Source organism: Xiphophorus couchianus, chromosome 1 (assembly GCF_001444195.1).
Source record: "Xiphophorus couchianus chromosome 1, X_couchianus-1.0, whole genome shotgun sequence".
In the NCBI taxonomy this organism is placed as follows: Eukaryota; Metazoa; Chordata; class Actinopteri; order Cyprinodontiformes; family Poeciliidae; genus Xiphophorus; species Xiphophorus couchianus.
Window position 1 is genome coordinate 16,915,713 of NC_040228.1, and position 19,840 is coordinate 16,935,552.

Sequence of the window (19,840 nt, forward strand, 5' to 3'; positions counted from 1 at the left end):
TATCCAGCAAAAAAAAAAAGAGAAAAAAAAAAAGAGGATTAAATAGGAAAGTGTGAAAAGAGAAAAAAAGAAGAAAAAATCAGATACAGCAAAACTGAGAATCAGTCCTACAGAAAAAGTTATATTCTGCAACCACCCTTGAAGATCGTCCAGGGTCTGTGTTGTGAAAGACTTTCTGCAGGCCAGTTTTATAACAGCAGTAATCATCTTACAAATATGTGTAAAAACATCTCTTTCTAAAATCAATGTTATTCTTGGAAAAAAACAGGGTTCTATGATGATGGGAGCATGGGAAAAAAGTACCTCTGTGAAGAACACTTTTATAAAATTGTGACCTTGAGGTGTAAAATCTAAAATGGGTTGCTTCTTTCTCATTAATTACTTTAATTAGAGATAGACACATTCATAAGCAAACTGGGATGCTGCTTGGGGCTGGGCCAGCAGGGGGCATCGTAGAGTACTTGATATCTCAAACAGATTTTATATCTTAAAACTTCATATTTGTGGCTCAACTTGTCAAAAATAAGCCTCTGATTAAAAAGTTATGAATGGCAAAGATTCTTAATTTGTTTACAAACTTTGAAATTTAAAGTTTTTTTTACAATTCAAATGAACTGAGCTGCATTATGGACACAACTGCCAGACTAAATAAGTAAGATGGAAAATTTACTCTCTCTTATCATTTGAGGTGCTCTCATTTTAAATGATAGTGTGACGTGGGAATGGGGACCCAATGTAAATTCTCCTTAGGACTTTAATGCTGACGGACTCTGACATAGGTAATCTGCAGAAAGAATCTAAGTGTTTCTTGATTAACAAGACAATCTAAGGTCGAATAAATCCAATTGTGGGAGAACCCACTCATGCACAGGAACAACATGCAAACTCAACACAGAAAGACTGGGATTTGAACCCAAGACCTTCTTGCTGTAAGGCAGTGTTTCTCAATTCCGGTCCTCAGGCCCCCCTGCCCTGCATGTTTTAGGTGTTTCCCTTCTGCTACACACCTGGTTTGAATCTATGGGTGATCAACAGGTTTCTGCAGCACTTGATGGTCATGCAATCATTTGAATCAGCTGTTCTGGAATAGAGGCACATCTGAAACATGCAGAGCAGGGGGGCCTGAGGACCGGAATTGAGAAGCACTGCTGTAAGGCAACAACAATGTCTCACTTCGCCACGGCGCAGCCTGTGTTTCCTAACAAATCTTAGATGCCTTCACAAACCAGCACGATTTATTTCGAGACTGAATTACACATGACTTGAGTTCTGAAGGAAATTGGTTTCACTGTATTTTATTTAGTGTTGACAGAGTAAAGGGGGTTGTAACTTTTATCCCGTCTCCACTGTTTTAATTATTTGATAACTAGCAGAAGACACATTTTCTGTGAACATTATTTATGGCCACCTGAAAGGGTGATTGTGAGGATTGCGAAGATTTATTTAATTATGCGTTTTACTAAATAATTTTCTCAACTTCCTATTCTTCCCTCCACCCCGAAAGCCAGAAAGTAGGCTGGCTTGTTAAGTTTATGGGCTAGACTCTCCAGACACGCAGTCATTCCCCGACGCACACGCGGTGGTCTGACACGTTTCTCAGAGGAACGCAGTGCGGGAGAGGAACTGCGACTGGATGTGAGAGGGAGACGCCGCGACTATCCCTAAATGTGATGAAAATATAGCAGCTCGTCTTTAAATCTTCACAGGGAGAAGGGGGAGAAGGATAAAAAAAAAAATCTCCTTAACCCTGTTTATTTCGGACTGAATATTTTATTTCTTCAAAAAGGTAGGGAGTTTGACTACTTTATACTTTCTAAAGTAGTTTGATTTGACATTTTATTTTTGGCTAGTTAGTTTTGGTATTCTATCGATTGCTTCACATTAAGATTTTCCTTATTCATATTTTTCTTTATTTTCAATGTAGGCTGCGTTTTATTGTTGCTATTCATACGACACAGAGCAAGCCATTGCATTAACACAAATCTAGACGTATAAACATGTAGAACTGTTGTTGGAAAGGAAAATATAAGAAAAGAAAAGAGAGGGAAGGAGAAGAGGATAAAAGAAAAGAAAACAGAAGAAAGGGAAATGGAAAGGAAAGCATAGAAAAGAATAACTGCATAAGAAAAGCTCATGCAGATATTCCACTCAACCTGTTAATTTGGTTGTTCATTTCTGGACATGCACACTAGATGGCGCAAATAATCTCCACTCAGCTCAAAGGATGTGATAATTAAGTTGCATCGAACTTTCTAACGTCTGTCCCTCAATCAATACACCTTTACTTCTCAATAATCCCTGAATGCAAGAAATTTCCGAGGTACAACATGCAACGCATTTCACAACCCAGTCCTGGACTCATAGTTATTTGTTACTTTATTGGGGTGTGTTACAGTAGACCAAACACCAATTGGGGAAAAAAACAGCTCATGGATGAAGTACTTAGTCTGTTTGTAGACTGTTTTTGTTGTTTTTGTTTTTATTGTTGCCAAAAACTGTATTCATGAAACTAAATATTTACAGTGTAGGGGCCCAAACTTCAGACTTCCTGAAAATTGGTCAGACAGTGGAAATTGATGGTGTGATGTGTGTATTTTCTGACCTTCCTCCCTGCCTGCCTATTAGCCAGTCTGTGGGTTGACCACTGTATACCTGCCAGTCTGTGTGCTCTCTAACTCCCTGTATGTCCATGTCTCTGTTTTAATTGTGTCATATCCTCTCTATGTTCTCTCTTTCGCTCTTTTGAAGGCTGAATTTTAAAATTGCTGCATCCAAGCAGTGGCTTTTTATTTAAATTCGTTTAGAGAGCCTCTCTGCTTTATTATTCTTACTTCACTAAATCAGTACTCGTAGAGCAAAAAACATCTTCCCACAGGTGTGAATCTTCAGGTCTCACCAAATCTCTCTGCTGCTGAGAAATTTGACCCTCCTTCCATGTATCCGTGTTACTCTTTTTCTCCGCTCAGCTTTACTTGGTCCTCATCTCTGCAATGCTGGACAACTTGCCACCACATCGAAGCTTGGCGGCACAACAGTAGCTGCCAAGCAGTTCCTTTTTTTAGGCACAGAACTCACCAAATTACAGCCGCTGGTGGCGTTAACTCCACCCGAGTGTGCTTACCGGACCCGCCTAGCAGTAACTGCCTTCATGTCAGAGGAGGACAAGAATTAGGGATTGCACAAAGAAGTGAAGGAAATTGAGTCAAGTAGCCAGATTGCTTTCCACAGATTATTTGTGAACCACACGTTTATGTATATTCCATAAAGTCGTCGGTTTACCACATGCAAAGGGCTTGTGTACATTCAGCTATTTGCATTTTATATGTCCAGAGTTTATTGCAGCTTGGATCAAGTTCAGAACGGCAACACTACCCTAAATGAAAACACCGATTAAGTCCTTGCACTGGTGTACCAATAAGTGTCTAATATTTCATGCTCAGTCAGCACTAAGATCAGCTTAAGCAACCATGTGATTTTAATCAGCACTCAGTGTTGACGTGGCAGCTGCCAATACAGAAGCTATTAGGTGCCAGCTGGCACTTGGTAAGCCCCCCTTCAGCTCACCTTACCTTGACTGTAAAAACAGCATTTACTTTGAGGAAAGATGAAATAAAGGAGTGTTGTACGTGTTGACCAGAATTGTGGAGGATTGAGGCATGTCCACCCTTAGGGATTTCTAGCAGCGCCAATGAGTAGTTAGGACCTGTCCAGACCACAGAGACAACACTTTTTATAGAATTGATGATTTTATAAAATCTCAAACTTACTTAAATGTTGTAACTCTTCCAGAAGTTTAAATGATTAAGCTCACTAAAGAAACTTAGACGACTTAACTGCTGAATTATGTTTTAGCTACTGTGTACAGAAAAACAAAAGGTTTCCGGTTTCTCTTGGCTGGCAGGACTGCATCAAGGAGTTTCAGTCAGGAGGAGAAAGCTGCACCTTCCATTAACTGATTCATCATTACTTTGGGAAGCTTTATATCAATATAAGACAGGAGAATCTTATCAGCTTCAATGCATGCCTGCATAGTTCCAGATAGATTTACATGTTACGGGGCGTGCTGTGGTGGCGCAGGGGGTTAGCACGCCCCACGTTTGGAGGCCTTAGTCCTCGACGCGGATGTCGTGGGTTCGACTCCCGGTCCTGACAAAAAATACGAGCCACTAGCGCTGCAAAAACTCTTCGGAGAAAAAAAAGGAAAAAAAAGAAAGATTTATATGTTACAGGGTTTATTATGTACTTTTCAGGTGAATATATAGCTAATATGTATGTTCTAGAATTTAGAAAGAGTATATTCCTGAACTTTTAGCTGCGTACTAAATTCCTTTTACTTGACATGTTTCCAGAACTTCCAAGGTCATTTCTGGATTGTACTACATTCTCTCCAGGTTTTCTTTAGGGAATTACTGGGTACTCTCCTTTAATGTTCATGGAACTTTATGATTACAGTCTTGAAACTCATGAGGTACTTTTCTGCAACTTCAAGGTCCCTTTCTTTTTTTTTTTTTTACCCCTCCAGGGGGTATTTTTGTGGGCTCTAGTGTCCCTTAAATGATAGTGGGCTGACAGGAAACAGGGAAGGAGAGGGGGGAAGACATGCGGCAAATGTCGTCAGGTCCGGGAGTCGAACCCGCGACGGCCGCGTCGAGGACTCAAGGCCTCCAAATACGGGTCGCGCTAACCGCTACGCTACCACGGCACGCCCCTCAAGGTCCCTTTCTTGAGCTTACCAGTCATTTTACTGGTTACTTTCCTGGGCATTAGTGGTTACCTTGCTGTAATTTCCTGGGTTCTTTCAGGAGTCAGGCTGTATTACGAAGTGGGTCTTAAAAGGGTTCTTAGCAAGTAGGTATCCTCTAGTGTTATGTATTTTTAAAAACCCATTTTGGTACTTTTCCTGGAAGTTACTGGATACTTAAAGGAACCAAGATTTATTTGAAGGAGACAATATTAAAATGTTTGCTGAAGTACGAATATTTTTCATCCACTAATTTCCAGTGTAGTACCTCATGCATTCTGGAAAGTAACCTTCAAGTAAACCTTCAAACACTTGGAAAGTGCTTGAGTGCTTCAGAAAGTAACTTTCAATTTCCAGGAAAGAACAGACAGTATTTTTGCAGCGCTAACCTTTGACTTTAGCCATGTAGAGCAGTAACAAGACTGTTGATGTATAACTCCCACATTCTGTTTGTGTCTCTCGTTACCCAACTCTATTTTTTTGGTCCTTTTTCATTCTCCTGTCTAACCCTACGCCCAGCCCTCTGAACTCACATACACTCTATTCACAGCCCCACACATTATAGCAAGGCAGAAATAGCCGCCTATGCATGCATCCATCCATTAAACCATTCACGGCCATTGGGTGGAAGGAAAGCTGAAGCAACAACAATTAAAATCTCTGCCTTTGGTTTGTTTTCATCAGTGCCGGATGTTTGACAGCTTGCAGCTTAACTGAAGGGAAAGATGAGGAATTTATGTGCACAAACAGTAGAGCTAGATAAAAGTGGTTATTAGGGCAGCTTGATTGTGGGATGTAGTTTAGTCTTATCGTCATGTTGTGTTTATAGCAGCTCTATACGTCAGAAGAGCTGATGAGAGACTGTACTGGCTCACATCTGCTTGTTTCCCTCAATCACACCCAGCCCTTCTGCAACTCTTTGTCTGCTACTGTAGCCCTGTAAAGCTAGACAAAAACTGCCCCACAAGTTGGAGCGCTGGTGTCACAATGCAAAGAATAAACGGCTAAAATTGTCAGTCTATAAATAAGTCTGGTGTACAACCCAGCTCTTTTGTGCATCTTTGTATGTTGCATGTCATTATGCGATGTTGACTCTATATGCTCTCCCTGTGTCCTCTTGGCTGCATTCTTCTGGTTAAGTCAAGGCCAGTGGTGTTTTCTTTCTTTTCTACAAAATGGTATAATTTGGCAGCTATTTTTATTACAAAGACCAGTCTGCAGTGAGCCATTTATTCATGCTTTCAGCCCAGGTTCACATCATGCACGGGCTCTTTGTCTCATTGCCTTGAATTCTCCCAAATAGTAGCAAGTATTTCTTTGAATAGAGTTAAAACCCCTTTAGTTGCAGAGAGGATTGCATGAACGGCTTTTAAGTACAATCCGACGTACTATAAATGGATAAACGTCTTTGGATAAAATATATGGGGAATTGAGTTTAAGCATATTTAGAACAGGACACTAAACATTTAGATGTATTTATAGTAAAATGAGGCACAATAGACCATTACAACAATAAAAAGGCACATTTAGATATCTGGAAGTAAATAACCCAAATTCCTCTTACATCATTCTTCTTTGTCATCCATCCTTCAATCACTTTTGACTCTGACAATAAGATAACCTTCACCGTACACTCCTGCAGCTTGACTTAGATATCATGTTATTTCACAGTAAGATTCCTTAACAACCGTACTGTTTGTGTCCTACATATTAACAACAAGACTTTCCAGCCTACACACAAGAAACAACAGACAAGGTCAGAGGAGGAACTGGCATGACAAGGCTAGAGATTACAGGCTTTCAGGTCATCCATGTGTCTTGTATGGGAGTCGGTTTTACTTAATTGGATTAGCCCCAAGGCTCACAGTTCCTGCTGTCCAAATCAATTGACCAAGTAAAATTTGGGTCATCCATGAACTATTTTTTGTCTACATTTACAGGTTGAGTTCACCTATTGGTTTGTCAAGTCGCTGCAGAAAAGGCCAAGAAAGCAAACAAACAGACACAAACATGTTTAAAGTCCTGGGGACCTTGATTAGTGTGTAGCAAGTGTGTGTGTGTGCATGTGCACACAACTCTGACATCATGGAGACTGTGTTTCACAATATCCAGACACTTCCTCGCAAGTGAATGGCCTGCTTTGTTGCAAAGCCTGATTTAAAGGAATAAACCTTTCCATCATTTTAGGTAATACATTCTTTGCTATCTGATTGGACAGTGAGCAAATGACTCACTTTGCCGGGAACATTGGAGGCAGTAGTGAAAATTTGGTGTGGTAGGAGACATTTTCCCTTGCTGGGTCATTTTCTGGCACGTGGGACAGGGGGAATGAGTGCATTTCTCCTCTTTAGCCTCCAGCCTGAGTCTGCCTGTGAGGTGTGGTGTAAACAGTAGGGCCCTTGTAATTAAGGATAAGTAGACCATTTCATAATATCCTTCGACCACTTCATTGACTCCACGTCAGTGACAGGATTTCCCAGTTGGGAGGGTCAAAACATTGGAAATGAGGCACTGTCTGTATGTAACATTGAATGCATCACCTGTATATTTCAAATAAATTTACAGTCCTCTGCACCTGTAGAAGGAGGTCAAGACAAATTTTTTTGCTTGAGATCATTTGCAGCAGTTAATTTAAGCTTTTCCAAAACGATGCACCATGACAGAAAATATGCATCACTTTGCCTCATTTTCAATCCATTTTAACAGTTTTTTTTTACCAAAGGTTTTCCAAACCTGATTAAGCTTTATCATCACTGGTTTTAAAGTGTGAATGAAATACCTCCGTTGCATGCAAAGTAATAAAGGTTACAGAACATTTGTTGTTTTAGTCATAAAAAACCCCAACTTAAAATATGCATTCAGATGAGGTCAGTTTGTCAGATTAAAAGTGTATGTCTTCATTAGCTGTAAGTGGAAAATCATCATAATTAACAGAAATAAAGGTTTTCAAACATTCAGCTGTGTGTAATTCATGTGCATAATGTTTTCATTTAGTTATGTAATTCCTAAAATGAGTGTTATTCCAATTTAATGAATGGGTCTTTATTTGACACAAAGTTTTGAGAATAAAAGGCATTCCATGTGCCTGCATTCATATTCAGTAAAACTCACACTGCTCTCCCATTTCTCTATGTTTTTCCCAGGTGTCTTCATCTAAGATGTTGCCACATTGCTCCCTTTTGTTATTGCTGTGTGCAGCCCAGCTGCTCTCTAGCTCCTCCGCTTTGCCCTTTGAACAGAGGGGCTTTTGGGACTTTGCCCTGGACAGTCTGGAGAACGGCGGGATGATGTCGATGGTGAGGGATCAGGAGGAAGGCTCAACCACGGAGGAGATCCTCACTCCCGACGTTCCCATGTGTCCATTTGGATGCCACTGCCAGCTTCGGGTCGTCCAGTGCTCGGACCTCGGTTAGTGAGAGTGCATGTGAAGACACCAAGTAGGCAAACAGAACAAGGAAATGTTGAAACTCAGACACATGAAGGCACTACTTTAATGGCTGAGGAGCACAGAGTAATCTAGTTTTACAAAGTTATAAATTGGGTCAAAAAGAGGCAGTTTCTCCCTCCTGGTTATGCTGTTATGTTTTTACTGGGAAAAACATTTCCTTTAGGGATTATGTGTTCCAGTTTTTTTTTATGTAGATGCTCAGTGGGAGATAACACTAAAGAGAAAAAATGTAATAAAAAAAAGGCTGGATCAACAACATCAGGGGTGGTGGAGAAAAATGAATTATTTTTGCATTAAAAACAGGATCTCTGTCATTTCCTTACTGACTTTGGAGAAGGGTTTATGTTTTGTTTGTCAGACCACATGCTAATTATTTGATTAAATCCAAGATGGAGGGAACATGGATTTTAAGATGAAGGGCAGGATACAAAATTATGAAAAGTTTAGCACGAGAAGGCTTTCCAGATCTAAATGAAGGATCTTATACTGTTATGATTTCCCTTCTGGTATTACTGTTTGATCAAACAAGATGAAATCTTAATATATACTACTTTTATGCAAATAAATTACACTCAATTATATCAAAAGCTTTATTATGTGCCTCAGTCGTTTTAGGATTCTGTTTATATTTCAGCATCCTGTGGATATTCAAAGTGCAAACAGTTTTCCCTTTGTGGGAGCAGTTAAAGTCCTCTAGCCGTCCTATAAATAAAAAAGTGTCTCCGTGATATTTTTGCCATTAAGCTCCAATAAGAAATCTGTCTTTAGACAAGATGGTTTTGTTGAATCATCATTTTAAAAGCTCTGTATATTTACTGTCCTCAGTCTTTTCTGCAGCGGGTAAATGTGGAAGCGTATAATTTCCGAGATGTCAAGTGCTTATTTAGAACAGATGTATTTTGGTGGTGGCGTCTGTCTCCTCTCAGCCTGCATCCCAACATGATGTTGAGAATTTGTGTTGGTGAGGGACCGGGGGGTTTAGTGGGTGAAAGGGTTGTCAGTTTGTGTTTAAGCTTTGGGATTTGTGGCTGATATGGGTGAAGAGTTGCGGTGTGGGGTTTTGAAGTTTAAAGGATCCACTTGATTAGGGTCTTGGTGAGTTTTTTATTTTTTATTTTTATTGTGATGCAGGCATGCAAAATAAACTTGGAGGGTTACGTGCAGAAAGCCGAATAAAATGAGCCGTATGTTAATGTTGCAGAGATGGTTGCAAGACATTTTACATTCAGATGCGAGATTTTTTTTCCACCTTGATGGAAGTTCATTAGTAGACACACTGTCAACACAAAAACAAGCTGGAAATACTCACAAATGTTATAGTTGTACTTGGCTATTGAAAGAAAAATATCAGGTCTTTCCTTTCTTGGTTCACAGTGTCTTCATTATGGAAGTCACTGGTTTTAAAGAGTAATTCATAAACAAGAAACGTTGCAAAAGAAATGTTATTGGTTCCTGCCATCTGATTCAGTCCTTGCCTTCAAAATATTGATGTGTTTAAGAGAACTAACAGTTAAGCCCAAAATGAATAAACCCCTGGCCAAGTTGGGCTTTTAAGTTCAATCTTTTAATTTGACTGACATTACTTCTGACTTGGAAATAATATAAATGATTTGGAGGGATGGGAAGGAGGACTTAGAGACTTGTAGCTCATCACCAAACATGAATTGGTAAAATCCAGTGGAAACATGCAAAAGATTGCCAGCGTTTTTAAAAAGCATTTGATTTCTGCAATGCCAATGAAGATCTTTCTTTTTATAGATTGTTGAGAAATTAATACATTTTTCATGTAAATTGATATTTCATTACATTGTTTTATGATCTTTTGAGAGAGGTCTCCTTTTTGCCTGGGAAACAAACTTCTTGTTTGAATGAAAATGACTAACTCTAAATCTGCCAGGGGTTTGAATAAATTTGGGTATAACTGTTGATTGGCATTTGTCTTTTACACCAAAAGGAATAATTAACCAACTTTATTTATAATATAATCCATGAAAGCGGAAGACTTTTATCTTACCCTTAAAGTCTGAGCTTTATTTGAAGATCCAATAAAATAAAAAAAAATTTCTCAGTGATTCACAAAAAAAAATGATACTATTTATGAGCAATCTACCTTTGGAATGATATGCTGTATGAAATTTTTGAAGACTGCTTATTTTGAAAGGTTAGGTAGATTCTTGTTCATGACTGGTTTAGTTCTGCTGGTAATGTGGAACCATAATCTAAATTGCTATTGACTGATACTTCAGTTTGACTTTTGAAAGTTCATACATATAATGTTTACTTCTAAAGTTTAAATTACAGTGTGTTGCCGATGTTGGCTTAAACAAGGTTGGTTATTGAATTCTTCTTTTGTAATAATTAACATATGCTAGAAAAAGTGTATCATCCTTCATTTGAAACAGCAAATGAATGAATCTGAATTCTGCATTTGAGTACCATAACCAAACATAAAATTTTTAAAAATCATATTTTTTCCCAAGAATATTTAGTATTTTTGTGACCGCACTGCATTACTCTTTGTAGATTCACCAGTGGCAAAAACTGAATAATTTCCTGGATGAAGCCACTGCAGCAGGTCTCCTAGCTTTGAGTGGGTGTGGTAATTACCAGAGGAAGCTGCTCAGGGTTTGTTCCTGTGTGGTGTCATTCAGGGTGTGGCACCGTACAGCCTAAGTCATATATCTAAAGTTAACTGTAGTTGGACAACACTGGGCATAGTCTTGTGGGTCAGATGTGGTTGGTGGCTGGTTGAGTCCCATCGCGACAGCTGGCGCGCTCTCACCAGTCGTTCTAGTTGCATCATGGTCTGGTCCAGATGAGGTTTTAACAGGGTTCAGATGTGCTTACACGTCCTCTGACCACATCTGATACATGTGTCCACGTGGCTCTGTGGCTCATTTCTATGATTACTGGTTATGCTGTGCAATGAGTCATTTTTTTAGGAATAAAGCAGGTGTATTAGGTTTTTTAAAAATTATTTTTAGTTTTTTGAATTCGGGTTGCCTAATGTAATTATGAGCATTCAGTATCGTACTCATCAATAGAGAGTAGTCAGGGTGATGACAGTTAGGAGGACCTTGAAGAAGCTATGTGAAATCAAGTTCAACTCAACATTATGATTTAACTATAGTCATTTAAAATGTTCAAACCCAGAATATTAGTGGGAGTTATTCATCACTTTTGCGCTACAATAGGGTCTGCTTTCAGAGTCTCAGTCAAAAAGTCTTGTAATGTATAACTGAGGGCACTGGGAGCGGGGGTCGAGGGGAGCAGCATGGTGTCAACAATTACAAGCCATTAAAAATGAAAGAAATTGACACTATATAAAATATTAATATTGAATTCCCTCAAATTGCTGCAGCTTTAAGTTTGAGATGTTTTAAATGGCAAAACATGAACTTGAATGAACCCAATTTTAGCGAGCATTTAGCTTTAATCACACGATTTCTCTTCCAGCTTCATTCTGTCGACTATGGTAAATACACATTAGATAGGCTGATAGACCATCAACATATAGTGACACTGGACAGTCAACATCTCAAGTTTTAAAAATGTAGAGTTGTGCCAACTTGCATGTCTGTTTGTTTTTTTTGTCATCCACTAAATCATTGAAGAAAAATGTACACAAAACAAAAATAGTTGGTGCATCAAAAAGAAGGGATAACAGTAGCTCATTAGTAGGACCCTGGAATGTCAGCTTTATTACTTTCCAAATTCCATTTTATTTTTTAAATGTTGAAGAATGAGGAGAGTTTTCACATTCTTGAGTCTCCAGTCAATTGTGTGGTGACAAATGTTGAAGAAAGGTTTTTCTGCCAATTCATACCATTACTAGACCTGAAACTTGAACTAAGCTTTGGGTTTTTTCCATTTTTTTGGAGAACATCTGTGTTTCAGTGAGTATTTTTGCCATGTCTGACCATCTTTCCTGTCTGTGTGTAAAGAAGAGCCAAGTTGAGCCGAGCCCCACCTTACCTGGTAGCGACATGTGTTGGAGCGACATGAGCCAAGACACCACAGAAACCACTGTATAGCTTTTCCTACTCACAATTATCAGTTAATTCTGAGAAACTACAAATTTTATTGTGGACCTCAACTATCTGCAGCAACTACCATGACCTTCCCACTAAGCAGATGAGACACAATAAAAAGCAGGGCCCAGGTGCATCTGATGGCAAGTTCCAATCTGAAAAACAAACAGCCTATTGGTGCAGATGCTACAAGAGCTACTGGAATACAACGCCATGAATTTGTTTCAGTTAGGGGTAGTTAAATAGTCACAATTCAAGGCAAAAGTAATAAGAAACTATATTTGGTGATGTGTTAGTAGTTGAAAGGCAAGTGGCAACTGTGGAGAGAAACCACTCTCCAATAACAGGCTGAAAACCCAAAACAGAACCAGTTTCAGTATCTGTAGCTCTCTGGAGTGACTGTCTATGGGTTAGACTGATATATATATATAAAAACAGAGACAAAGACAAAAGCTAGAATTGCTGGGCCAGGGCTACTTTCTATGGAAAAGATAAACAGGGAGATTTCACATAATAAACAACTAATCTTTAAGCAATGGCATATTGCTAAGCACTTAGCAACTAAATATGTCTTGTATAGAAAAAAAATAGGAACAGAATATAAAAGTAATTGCAACAATAGCTGTGAATAATGCAAAAATGAAGTGTAGAAAAGTAAAGTAGTCTGTAACTCCAACTGTAACTTTAGCATATAACTATAGCGATAGCTCAGGATAACCTGAGCCACTCTTAACTATAAGCTTCATGAAAAAGAAAATCAACCTCCCTCCATAATATGTCCCTAGGAAGTGCAACTGTGTTTGTTTTTTTTAACAGGGACAAAAATGACAAAATGAAGACACTTGTTCTTAACATCACAATGCTTCACCACTTGCACATTAACACATGCAGCTTGTTTATTCTTTTTATGTGTTCATTTCACACCCGTACTTTTTATTTGATGTGTGCCCTAGTTTATGGCGTTTTGGTCCCATCCTTCGTGACTTATGTCAAATGGAAACCAGATGGAAAACATCTGGGTTCCCCATTTGGCATTAGGGGAGCTCATGTTTCTGTGAGACTGTTTGTGAGTCTGTCCCCTTACTACTGTAGATTTCTACGTGTGACCTCCAAGTATGCGTCAATGTTAACCTTTTTATTAAAATAGCATGAAAGCAATCATTTAAGTTTATGCAGGGGTGTGATTTGTGCAGCTATTTATTTTTTAAAACTGTGTGTCTGTGTGAATTATCCTTTGAGGTTTTCTTTGGAAAACAAACTGCTTTTTGGGTGTTGGTTGACTCTCACCTAGGGAAGCATTTAATGGAGGATGACTCTCTTCTCTGTTTTTGTTGGTCTTGTCTTTAGGTTTGACAGAGGTGCCCAGGAATATTCCTCCAGACACCAAGTTTCTGGACTTGCAGAACAACCGTATCACTGAGCTAAAAGAAAATGACTTCAAAGGCCTTACTAACTTATATGTAAGAGACACACACAGTCGGAATCTATTCATAATGCTCTGCTCCTTATTGACCTTTTGAAGTTTTGCAGCTGCTGCTTTTATTGGCTTTATTTCTGTGAAGGTTCAGCTTGATCCTCATCTTCTTTGGGATTTAGAAGTTTATTTCCCCTCTGTTTCTCACTCAGTTCACAGAAAACCTTAACTGTATTAAAACGTGACCAATTTGGAGTATGGAGGACTTCCAAGCAAAAAGGCTTTACTCAAGACTGACGCTCATTCAATATCCCTGACCAAAAGAAATATTAAGTCTGGCAGTTTATGAACTTCCTGAGTAAAGCAAATGCTCACTATCTTTGTGCATTTGCTTTAGCCTTACCAGATTATACCTTGCACACACCACTATAGTAGAAGCAGAGGCTAAATAAATGAACTTTTGTGCACTCTGCATACAACGTTATGTTTTTCCACATTCACATTTTTAAAAAGAATCCTAATGAAGGTCTTATCCGTATGAAATACAGAGCTTTTGACTTTGTGTTTTCATTGGTTGTTATATTTAGGCACTCTCTGTGAGGAATAACAAGATTTCCAAAGTCCATCCCAAAACTTTTGCCCCTTTGAAGCACATGCAGAAGCTCTACTTTTCAAAGAATCTGCTGGCCGCCGTCCCCAAAAACCTGCCTGCCTCTCTGGTTGAGCTGAGGATTCACGAGAACCGCATCAAGAAGGTGGCAGCTGGAACCTTCTCAGGACTGGGCAACATGCATTGCATAGGTTAGAAATGCCGATGACTTCAACAATCCCGGCTATACTCTGTGGTACTCGCCACAGTATGTGTGGCACCACCACGGACTTGGTAAATTAAAGGGAGAAAAGTTTATTTCATAGCTTTAATATTGACTTTATCTTGCAGAAATGGGAGCAAACCCTATCCAGAACAGTGGTTTTGAGCCTGGAGCCTTTAAAGGACTGAAATTAAATTATCTGCGTATATCAGAGGCCAAGCTAACTGGAGTGCCTAAAGGTAGGAAGTCAGATATTTCGATGGAAGTCTAAGAAATTTAGAAACAAAAATTCATGAACTATTCAAAGGATTGGCTCTGGGTTTGCCTGAAGTTGTTTTACATCTCTAAAAACATTTAACCTTGTTTAATTTTACTTATTTTTTTGATGCATTAACCTTTCAGATTTTAGATAGTTTTATTTTACTTTCATGTTGTGTAACTCAAATGTTTGGGGTTTGGCCTTTAGATCTTCCAGACAGTCTTCATGAGCTTCATCTGGACCACAATCAGATCCAGGCTGTGGAACTGGAGGACCTGAGCCGCTACAGAAACGTCCAGAGGTATTTTTCACACTTAAACACCAAACTGTTTTAACTGTTTTTGATCTACATCTGAAAACCAGTCACAAACCACAATATTACCTTTTCAAATCTTAGCAAGAGTTCTTGACTGAAATTACTGGGAGATGGTTTGATTTCAACTACGTAATCAAACCAAACTAATCAAATTGCATTAATTTTGATTAATTAATTACACAAATTTTAAACATGCTAAACATTTTAACACAATTTATCTCATTTTATTTTTACAAACATAAGAACCATTGCATTCGCATGTTTCCAGTACACCCATAAATTTGACGCACAAACAATATCCGCAAACAACAGTGATAAAGAACAAAAGCTGCTTCTCTTAGCACACATTTGGTTAATTTTTGCTTCAAAAAGCAATCTAATGGGATGCTGGAAAAAATTATTGTTGTGTGCAAATTGTACAGAAAAGAATTACCCTATTAAAGATACTATTATATTACACATAAACAGCATATTGGTTTTCTTGGGCAGTTCTGTCAGTCTAATTTTTACAGTAATATAATGCTGCAGGTGGGTTTAAAGCTGATCATAATTTATGTAAAGATGGATGGTGCTAAATACACGAAAGGAAAGTTGTAGGTTGCAAAAACTTGAGACTGATGTGAAACCGCCCTACACATACCTCCAGAGCTACAGTTATAGTATTTAAAACCAAGCATAATTATGTCTTTGAATGGTCAAAACCTAATATGTATTTTTTGCAGGTCCTTTCCATCAAATATGACTAAAATTTTGAGTAAAATAACAGACAGAAATTTCAGACTCCAAATGTACAGAGCTGGTAGAGGCTTCCAGTTACAATTACAGCAGAAGGAAGTTCTACAAAGCAGCAGTAGCTTATTATCAACTGCACTTTTAAATCCTCATTTGTATGTTGAGTGTCTGACAAATGCGTATACTGTACACAAAGATACAAAACCAATTAATCTGGGGCTGGAAACAAATGCATGTAATTCTTTTTAGATTTTTATTTTCTAAAAGAAAAAAGAAATTAAGACCACAGATTATTTTCCCTCCAATTCCCAAGTATGCATTGCAAATCACTGTAGACAGTTCACAGCAAGTATCATAAAAAATACTATGGTCATGACTGAGGCTGTGTTCATTAAATCCTAAGCCTTCCAAAACAAACACAATTGCCTCACATTAACCTTCAAAGAGGAGCACTAATAAAGATAAGGAAGACTCAACATGATAATTAAATCTAAACCATGATCTACAGCTTCTTTGATGCTCCTCCCTTTGACTGAAATGCTTTCAGTATGACGGGACTGGAGTCATTTAGCTAAACAAACCAAACAACACAACTAACAGTGTGTGATTCTCCTCACAGTATGGAAGCCATTAGTGGTTGGTGTAATCTTTATAAATGGGAGCTCCGAGTTGAGATGGATTTCAGGGCGTGGGAATAACTAAATAGTTGTTTTCTAAGAATTAGAGGAGACTTTATACTTTGAAATATATTGTGTGTCCTCCACCACAGTAGAGGCATTTTTAATATGTTCCAATGAACTATCTAATAATGCAAAATCGTTTGCTATGTCATTTTAATCTTTCCTATTTTCATGTCCCAATTTAAATAGTTTGTCTCAGCAGTTTTTTGCGTAATCGATGTTAAAAAAGGTTGATAGTAATTACCTTTAGAAACCTTTTCATATAATAAATATTGAAAAACTTAAAAGCACAAATGTTAATAATAGATCTGCTTCTCTAAAAAAGACTCTATTTTAATAATTAACCTGTGTGCTTAATGGTGGTTAAATGTCAGAAGGTCCCATGTGAAATACACAAATTCAAATCAGTTGCCTTTTTTTATTTCTTTTCTGAAGAAAAGAATTGAACTACTTCTATGTCCAACTAAGGGGAAGCACTTTGCTGCTTTAATGACACTCAGGTAGTGAAGAGTGGAATTTGTTATAAGAGCAAGGCACTGGTTTTTGAATTTAAAACTTTTTTTCCTCTTCTTTCATTTTCTAGATTGGGTCTTGGCTTTAACCATATCCGCAATATAGAGAATGGCAGCCTGTCATTTTTGCCCATGCTGAGGGAGCTGCATCTGGACAACAACCGGCTCACACGCGTTCCCCAAGGCCTTCCGAATATGAAGTACCTACAGGTTAGCCTGAATAACCTTTTGTTTTTAACAGATTTGTATTTTTTTAAAATTGTCCTGTTCTAACTTATCGTCTTGCCTTGTTTTTAAGGTGGTGTACCTCCACTCCAACAACATCAGTCAGGTGGGCGTGGACGACTTCTGCCCCCGAGGGTTCGGGATGAAGAGGACGTACTATAACGGCATCAGCCTGTTTGAAAACCCTGTGAACTACTGGGAGGTGCAGCCGGCAACATTCCGCTGTGTGAATGACCGGTTTGCCATTCAGTTCGGAAATTACAAAAAATAATACCAACGGAAATGCTTGGCAACACAAAGAATGAGGCCAAAGTGTTGAGGAAAAAATGAATAGAAGAAACATGATTAAAATAATGTCTAAAAAGAAAACAACACTTGAGATGTCACGAAAGGAAACTATGTCTGAGATTATTGAGTTTATAATTGTTACGTTTGAGGTGAAATCGAGTAATGGAGGAGATGGGTAATAAACGTACGGAGTAGACAGCAAAGTGAAATACATAATCCCAGAACTTGAAGTAGGTGGATAGAAGAATATGTGCAGAACTGCAACCAGCTTTGCATTTTCAGCTTGCAGTTTTGAAGCTATTTTCCATCTAAGTCAGTGTGAAGAGTGCTGAAACCTTGTGAAACCTTTCAGTACATCAATCTTTACAATAGTTGTTATTGTGACTGAGCTTCTACTGCTATTTTCTGTGGTAAGGAATATAAGTAAAACATTGATAAGTAGTGCATTTTTGAATGTTTATATACAGTATATATCTATATATGTATAGATATATATAGCTATATATATAGATAGATATATATATCTATATCTATATCTCTCTCTATATATATAAAGGTACTCTATGTCCTCTGTGTGCTGATTTGTAAAAAAACAACAACAAACAAACAACAAAACCAAAGTTTGTCCCCATTTTAGTTAATTCACTGATTTAACGTATTTTGGTCATAAACTCTGTGATTCTGACATATGAAGTTAGAAAGTCAGAGTAGTTTTACTCCATCTCCTAGACCCAGAGATAAAAAAAAATAATAATCAGAAGGAAAATCCTTTTAAAGCACCTTACTGAAATATTTTATACAGATTTCTTACTGAATTCATTCTGTGCCTTTTATTAAATATAGTCAGGGCCTATCCCACACTCAATAAATACATCCGCTTGCTTTAAGACAATGAAGGTAGTGTGTTCACAAAGTGCAAGAAACAGTAGTAGTGATAAAGCATTGTTTTGCACAGATTTTCTTATATGCTTTATTTGCTTCAGGGTACAGTATGGAGGAGTGGGGGGTTGGGGCAGCGGGTGGAGGGTTTGGGGGGAGGTGGGCGGTGAAGTAGCATGTTTACAATAGTACCCCTATGTGCAACTACTTTAGCTATAAGTATTATGTCCTGTCTCTATTCTTTAATCTGACAACCTACTGCTGCATGTGAATAAAGGCATTTTTAGCCTGCTGCATACAGCAAGAAAACCTCCCAACAAACTGGTGGCCCTGGGTTGAATGGTGTGTCTGGAATAAAGAAGAAAATAAAAAAAGGAAAATACATCTTGAATGAAATCAAACTTTGTAAAGTTAATAAATAAATATTAAGAAATATTCTCCACATTTGAACACTGATGTGTATTATAGCTGCATTTTATGGCCCCTGGATATTCATTGGATACAATCTTGACTTAAAGAGGGCTGAATGCTTTTTGAACGTTCTCACCACACCACTGTGCACAATTGTGAACTGAAAGAATAAAATGCTGAATTTAATTTAAGAAAATGTTTACTTTATAGATTGTAGATTGCCCCTCCTTACTATAATATCTGAAATAAAATCTCATGCAACCATTTTCTCAGAAGTCACCTAATTAGAGTCAACCTGTTATGTGAAGGCCTCAGAGGTTTGTGAAAGAACAGTGATGAGTGAACAGTAAAACAACTATACAGGAATTTGAAGCATTTTAAACGGCTTTGATTATTTCACTATGTATAATCCAATATTACAGCACAACCACAAAGCCTAGAACAGTGTTTCTTAATTCCAGTCCTCAGGCTGGAATTAACAGAGGTATGTTTTAGACATGCCTCTATTCCAGAACAGCTGATCTAAATGATTCCATGACCTGTTCTGCAGCCATCAAGAACTGCAGATGTCTGTTAATCACCCACAGATTCAATCTAGGTGTGTGGCAGAAGGGGAACACCTAAAACATGCAGGGTAGGGGGGCCTGAGGACCGGAATTGAGAAACACTGGCCTAGAAGGACATAAACATCAACCTACACTGACAGATCAGAGCTGTATCTGTCAGGGTCCTGTGTTGTTGAGTTGTTTCAGGGTTTGTTTATAATGTTTTTATTTCTGATTTCTTATTTTGATTAGATCAGCCTTGTTTCTATGTCACTTTAGTTCAATCCGTTCTTAGAGATTCTAGTTAATTATGTTTATTTATTCCCTGTGTCTACGCATATACTACTCTTAGATCCTTTTTCGTAATTCCCATTGTGTACTCTCCCCTGCCCCTGTGCCATTTTCTGTGTCTCCTCAGACATGCAATCTGTTACTCAGTTAGCCTGGACCATTGTTCTAGTATTCACACACCAGTATTTAATCACCTCTCTCTCTCATTCCTTTCTGCTACTTCCATCCGTTTAGTCCTGTTACTTCCCCGTTTCTG

At 38.2% G+C, this 19,840-nt stretch overlaps 1 protein-coding gene across 2 annotated transcripts; it reads left to right on the forward strand.

Annotated features, from left to right (window-relative positions):
- Positions 1 to 1,545: 1,545 nt before the first annotated feature.
- Positions 1,546 to 19,516, forward strand: bgnb (biglycan b). 2 transcript variants are annotated; one of them, XM_028019583.1, is made up of 8 exons: positions 1,546 to 1,786; positions 7,885 to 8,149; positions 13,568 to 13,680; positions 14,222 to 14,435; positions 14,575 to 14,685; positions 14,913 to 15,006; positions 17,017 to 17,155; positions 17,244 to 17,441. In XM_028019583.1, exons 2-8 carry the CDS (start codon positions 7,900 to 7,902, stop codon positions 17,439 to 17,441), a joined length of 1,119 nt encoding a protein of 372 aa, XP_027875384.1. In that variant the 5' UTR covers positions 1,546 to 1,786; positions 7,885 to 7,899. The 2 variants fall into 2 exon arrangements, with proteins under 2 accessions (XP_027875384.1, XP_027875393.1); XM_028019592.1 differs by lacking the exon at positions 1,546 to 1,786 and having other exon boundaries at positions 7,900 to 8,149; positions 17,244 to 19,516.
- The last annotated feature ends 324 nt before the right edge of the window (positions 19,517 to 19,840 follow it).